The 6,564-nt window shown below is 61.2% G+C and overlaps 1 protein-coding gene across 1 annotated transcript; it reads right to left on the reverse strand.

Annotated features, from left to right (window-relative positions):
• Positions 1-762: 762 nt before the first annotated feature.
• On the reverse strand, positions 763-2,361 carry LOC142875677 (vesicular acetylcholine transporter). The gene has a single exon (XM_076010398.1). The coding sequence runs from the start codon at positions 2,359-2,361 to the stop codon at positions 763-765; it is 1,599 nt and encodes a 532-aa protein (XP_075866513.1).
• Between the last annotated feature and the right edge of the window lie 4,203 nt (positions 2,362-6,564).

Consider the following 6,564-nt stretch of genomic DNA (forward strand, 5'->3'; position numbering starts at 1 on the left):
TACTCCTTTCTCAAAGCCTGGACGGGGTGGGATGCTGGTCGTAGAGGAAGCTCAGCCCAGGCTCAGAACTCAGTGGCTGGAGCGGGGCGTGTCCTCAAAGGGCGGGGCCTGGTGTGTCCAGCTGGAACCGTCCTCAGGTTCCCCAGGGCGGCACCCCTGGGCGCCGCCCTGGGCCCGGGAAGGAGGGGCTGTCCCGGGCTGAGGGGAGAGTGCGCTCCATGGTGACCGTGGGTTTGCTTCCTGCGTATCCCACAGGCTCCCCGCATGCCCACTAGGCTCAGGCCTGGTGTGGGGCTTGGAGACCCAACTCACCCCCTCTGCCTCGGCCCTGTGCCTGGCTGCCCATCCCCCAACAGTAAAGAGACTCGGGCTCCTGGGACAGACATGGTTTATTGATTCCAGCTACAGGCACCGCGGTGCAGCGGTCCGTTTGGCACTGGGAGGAACTGAAGGAAAGACAGACGCGTGGCTCTACGCAGAGGATCCCCGAGGGAGGGGGCGCGCGCCTCTTTCTCTCTACTAGGAGCGCGATCGCTTCACTTGCCTCGGTGCTGCACACCCCACTGCACAAAAGGGAGACGGGCACGGAACGGACTGCTGGGGGCGGGGGATTCGGGCAGAAGAAGTCAAGGCTGGGGAGGGGCTGGGGGACGCGCTAGAGGAGGCAGACCGAGCCTGAGCTGGCCAGTGCTCGCTTGCTCAGAGCAGCGGCGCTTTGACCCCAGGGGGTGGGGCGGGCGGCCTGGAGGACGAGAGAGGCTGCTAGCTGCGGGTATGGTAGTAGTGGTAGTCGTCCTCGCACCCGTCAAAAGGGCCAGGAGGGCTGCAAGGCGCGCCGTCCGGGCCAGGCACTGGACGCTCACGCAGGCGCATTGCATCGTACAGACCCTGTGGCGGCTCGTCCAGCAGCACGTCGCGCTCGGAGCGGGAGCGTGTCAGGAGGCCCACGTTGCGCAGCAGCAGTAGAACGGGCGCATAGAGCAGGTTGGCCAGGCCCATGCCCAGGCTGAGCTGCTCAAAGCCGAGCGAGTGCACGATGTGGCCCGCCACTATGGGCCCGAGCGCATAGGCCACTGAATAGGAGATGTCGGCGATGGCATAGACGCTGCCGTAGACTGAGACGTGGCGCACGTCCACTAGGAAAGCGAGCGTGGGCAGCAGTGCTGTGTCGACCAGCGCTATGCCAAAGCAGAGGCCGCAGAGCGAGACCACCAAGGGCGCGAAGGAGCGGCAGGCGGGCACAATGCACGAGCTGGCACCGATCACAGCCAGCCCCAGCGCCCCGTACAGCCACTGCAGGTGTGGGTAGCGTGCCGCCAGGCGCACTGTGAGGTAGACGCCTAGCACGTGCGGCACGAAAGCCGGCAGCCAGGCCATGCCCATCTCCCACTCGGACGCTGCCATCGTGTGCTTCATCCACGTGGCGATGGTGGGCTCGAGGAAGGCAAGGGGGATGTTGCAGGTGGTGAGCGCGCCGGCTACCACGGCAATGTAGGGGTCTAGCATGAGGCGGTAAATGGGCGTGCCTACCGGCAGGTTGGCCCGAGCCCGTGCGGCAGCGGAGAATGGCTTGGCCACCGCCAGCAGCAACAGCGCGTCGCAGAGCGACACCGCGGCGAGCACCAGGAAGGGTACGCGCTTGCCCGCGAACTCATAGAGGATGCCCCCAAAGGGCGGCGCCACCAGGCTTCCGAAGCTGATGAAGGCCAGCGCCACGCCCAGCGCTCGACTGCGCTCTGGCTCCTCCGGATACTTGTCCGCAATCATAGCTATGCCGGACGTGTCAGCGAAGGCCGAGCCCAGGCCCTGCAGGCTGCGCGCTGCGAACAGAGTGGCGTAGTCCTCGGCGAAGGCGAACATGACCGTGGAGGCGAACATGACGCCCAGGCCGATGAGCAGCGGCACATCGTAGCTCACGCGGTCGATGAAAGGCCCGCTCAGGGGGTTCACCAGCAGCTGCAGGATGGCCTTGGAAGCAAACAGCACCCCGATCTTCACGTCTTCGCTCTCCGTGGGGTATCGGGGCCGGAGGCCTGACCCGGCAGGCCACGCAGCCGTCGGAGGCGCCGAGCTGTTGGCCGTGTAGGCGCTGGCATTAGCTGGAGTGGGCAGCGGCAAGGTGGGCTCCCACACCTCGGGGGTCGAGCTGGGGCTATCGCTGCCCCCGCGCATGTGGGCGATGTAGTCGGGCACGATAGGCACGATGACCATGTACAGCATGTTGTCCAGTAACAGCGCCACGCACACGATGACCAGCAACAGGCGCCGCTGCCGCCGGGGCTCCTGCAACGCCGCTCCCACTGCCTCCGACAGCTTTGTGGCCGCTGCCCGGGCCTGGCCCGCCGGTGCCGCGGGTTCCATGCCCTCACCCCGCTGCTCTTCCGAGGACGCCTCCACCAGGGTTGGGCGCGGGCGTCCCGCAGTGCAGAGACGGGGGCACTGGACTTTGGGGGCGCGGTCCTCGCCAAGCAGCGGGTCCTGTGCCTCAGGTGGCCGCGGGGCTCATGGCCCCGCGCCCCGGGGAAAGGCAAGGACTCGATCTGGAGAAGAGCCGCAGCTGCTCTTAGCCGATCTGGAGACCCGCCTCCGCTGGGCTCAGGGGCGGCCGGGGAGGCGGGCGCTCCGAGGGGCTGGGGCCGGAGACTGGGCACACTGCGCCCGGGGCGCGCCCGGAGCAGCCCCCGCCGCGCTGAGAGGCAGCCCGCGCTGGCCCAGGGGCATGCTGCAGCCGCCCGCCCGCCCGCTCGCCCCGCCGCCGCGCTCCCCTCCCCTCGCGTCGGCTCTTGCCTCCTCCGCCTCTTCTTTTTTCCCTTCCACTCGGGGCTGTGACGCGGCGAGTCCCAGCCCCCGAGTGGTGCCCGGGCCACTTGCGTCGCTCATGCTAATGCGACGTCGGCGAGGCGGGGGCCGGGGGCGGGGCGTGGCCGGGCAGGGGTCCGCTCCCCAGATGCGCCAGGGCTGGAAGCCCCAGGAAGGGGTCTCGGTGCAGAAGAGTCCTGGACGAACCCTGGGGATGGGTGCGCCGCGCGAGGAGCCCGCCCTCTGTCCCCACCTCCAGCTCTAGGATCTGCAGGCTCAGCGCGGGCTCTTCTCCCCTGGAGAGGGGAGCGGCAGCAGGTTCCCGCGGCCCCTCGGGAGGGGGAGCCGGGAGCTGGAGATCTCCGCCTCAGCAAGGATCTCCGCGCACAGCGGGCAGGGAGCCCCCGAGGTGAGCCGCGCCTGAGTCCATCTGTTCTCGCAGCTGGATAGTGGAGCTGCGACCCGAGGGGCGCTGGGCACTGACCCCCAACCCTTTCTCTGGCCCCGCCCCCGGCCCCGCCCCACCCAGGAAGGGAGGGGAGGCTTAGAGACTGCTGGGCCTGGTTTCGACCCCCGCCACTGGGCAGATTTTGCGATTTTGCGACTACAAGCATACGGGGGTTGGGGGGACAAGCTACTTCGCCCCCACCCGGGGCCTGGAGTATCAGCCCAGCCCCTTCCACCCTCCCGCACTGCCTCCCCACACTCCCCCTGCCTGGACTCCCCTTTTCCGCGTTAACTGTCCTGGTCCCGCAGCTCCGCCTCTTCTTTCTTCCCTCCTTCTCACCTCCTCCCCACTCTAACTCCTCCCAGGCCCTCCTCGTACTAGACCGAGCCCTCCCTCGGCCCTGCCAGCCTCGCCCAGTGTTCTACTCCCCGTCGTCATCGCCAGAGCTGCCTCCAAGCCCTGCGTGGGCTCGACAGTGAGGTGGCTGGGGCCTCTCTTGGAGCTGCACGAAACCCCGCGTGGGTGCTGCGCCCACTCCCGGACAGGGCCCAGCAGCTCTGCTGCTATCGGAAGCGGGGGCAAGGGCTCACCTTCCGAGGGGGCGCCCCCGCGAAGGCGCCGGGCTCTCAGCTGACGGGCTGGGCTGCCCAGGCTGCACGCTGGGCCTGACGGGTCCCCAGAGGAGCGTTGACCCTGGATGGCACATCGGGCCCTCTTTCCAGTCTGAGGGCTGCCAGGGGAGAGGCTCCACGGCAGCTGAGGGTGGGGGGACTTGCGTTGTTGAGGTTACAGTTTGTCTCTCTGTAAGAGGAGCCTTCCCACCCTAGCCGCAAAAGCAAACCAGCATTAAACCCAGCTGCTCATCTCACCGTGCCCTCCTCACAGCGGCTCAAAAGAACCTGGGCTGTGAAGGCAGGCAACTAGGATGCCTCCCAGCCCTGCCACTTATTAGTGAGGGTGCCTGGGGGAACTGCTTCACCTCTCTTCCCCTCAGTTACTTTATCTGTAAGATGGAACAATAGTAGTACCCACTGCTTAGAGTGCTGATACATAGTAAGAGCAATATATAAACCTTACTTGCCGTGTTGTTATCATCTGTAAAATGGGCTGTTTTATCCTCAATTCAGTTGTGGGTCTTGTGAAGAACAGACAAAAGGCACAGGAGGCATGTGGCTACCTGGCTGGTTCCTCCAGTTAGGTGGGCATTGTGATCCTGGGCTCCCTCTGGGTTGGCAGAGGGACCAGGGGGCATTGGGAAATTGGTTTCTGTCCCCAAGATGGCTGTGGGGTGAGATGATGGAGACCAGGGTGTGAGGGTGAGAGGCAGCAGCCTTGCCACCTTTGCCCCCATCCTTCCACCCATGATGGCACCCCAGGAAAGGAGGAGAAATTCATCCGTTCTGGCACCTGCTCTGCAGTGGCCAAACGACGCTCTCTCTGAGGGGGGAAAGAGCCCAATATGGGGACAGGACAGGCTCGGTTTGACCTTGGGTGAGTCACAGCCCCTCTCTGAGCCCCAGACTTAGCCTCTGTCCGATAAGGGTTTAGGCGAGAGCCTACCCACTGTCCCCCTCAACAGAAGCGTGGCTGCAGAAGGGCTCTTTTGGTATGGAAAAATTATTTTAAATTTTATTTGATGGCCTTTAGTCAACACACAGATACTCTCCAGCTCATCCTAGTCTTCCCTCAGTTGGCTTCACACACTTATGTCACCTGGCCCTCCAGTCATGGAATTTGACCTCTGGGCTCTTCTGACTCTCCCATATGAGACTTTTAAAGAGTCAGTCTTCCAGCTTACAGAGCAATTATTACTTATGCATATGGTATTTTCCCTGTCTGACTTTTTAAAAAGAGGGGGCAGAATTTGAGGCAGAATTTTTCTGTCGAGTGGCTGAAGAACAGTGGAATCTTAGAGAAGAGAAGCTTTCCCAGGGATTTCAAGATGCAGACTCCTTCTCTCAGCCTCTGGCCAACAACAATTCATGACTCTTCACGAACCTGAAGCCAAGTTATCTGTGGGCTCATACCTAACGCTCCAGTCCTCCGTTCCTGTACGGCAGGAAGCAGGCTCATTTACTAAGCACTTGCTTTGTGCCATGGCGCTGGGTGTGCTGTTTTACTCCATCCTCCCACAGTGGTGGTGCAGTGTGGGTGCTATTCCCCTGGCCTTACTGGGCATGGAGATCCCTGCTGCAGAGTTTGGATTTAAATCCAGGCTTTGGCACCTGTCTCGTGATCCTTTTGCTGCCTTCCTATGCCCTGGGCCACGTTGTGCTCCTGCTGCTCCATCTCCAAGGTGGCCACACCTTGGCAGTGTAGGAGAGAGGGGCAGATCAAGACCCATGGGAGGAGGAAGGTCCTGGGCTGGCTCCCTAAGGAGGTCCCAGAGACACTAAACTCCTTCACTCTCCAACTTCCAGATCAAAAGGTGACCCCCATCCCTCATCAGACTGAGGACTGAGTGCAGGAACTGCAGGGAGGTGACGGACCCCTTCAGCAGAGAGCTGTGTAGGGCCTGAGCCTTGGCAAGACCTGGCCAGGACCGCCATGCCTGTCCTGGCCTGCAGGGAGCTGTCCAGGGTGCTGGCCCTGGCTCTGCCACTTGCCAGTCAGGCTCCCACAACAATCCCGTCCCTCCCTTCCTTCGCCTGCTGCTTCCTCTTCACTTCAACTCTTGGTAAGTTCCTTTTCCAAGACTGCTCTATCTGAGCATAACTTACAGGCAAAAGGGAACTTCCCATCCAATCCCATAAGAGAAAATGGAAACATTCTTCTATCCTTTCTTAACCGGATATACCAACTGTTGCTGAAGGGTTCATATCTGGTACTCAATGTAAGTTGAATGAGCAAAGGAAGGAATTTATTTATTTGGCATAAGGAAGTACTTATAATGTGCCAGGCACTGTTCTAAGCATTTTACCAATATTAGCTCATTTAATACTCTCACCATCTTTTTTTATATTACCTTTTTATAGGTGAGGACACCAAGTAAAGTAATTTATCACATAGAGCTCACGAGTGATGGGGACAGGATTCAAATGCCGGTGATCTAGCTCCAGCGTCACACTCTCAGCCACCATGCCGCCCTGCTGTGGGGTGGCTGAAGACCTTGAGATGACTTACTTGAAAGCATCTAGCTAAATGCTTGACACTTAGTAGGAGCTTAATCATTGTTATTTTGTATGGATAGAGACAGCTTGGTGATTTCTGGCTGAAAATCTTTCTTTTCATTGTATTCACTGGATACAACTGTGCCTGTAGTTTAATAGAATCAAGTCTGCTCTGTGCTGGACCGAAGCCACAGGGAGCTTCTGAAG

Source organism: Microcebus murinus, chromosome 14, assembly GCF_040939455.1.
Source record: "Microcebus murinus isolate Inina chromosome 14, M.murinus_Inina_mat1.0, whole genome shotgun sequence".
Taxonomy (NCBI): domain Eukaryota; kingdom Metazoa; phylum Chordata; class Mammalia; order Primates; family Cheirogaleidae; genus Microcebus; species Microcebus murinus.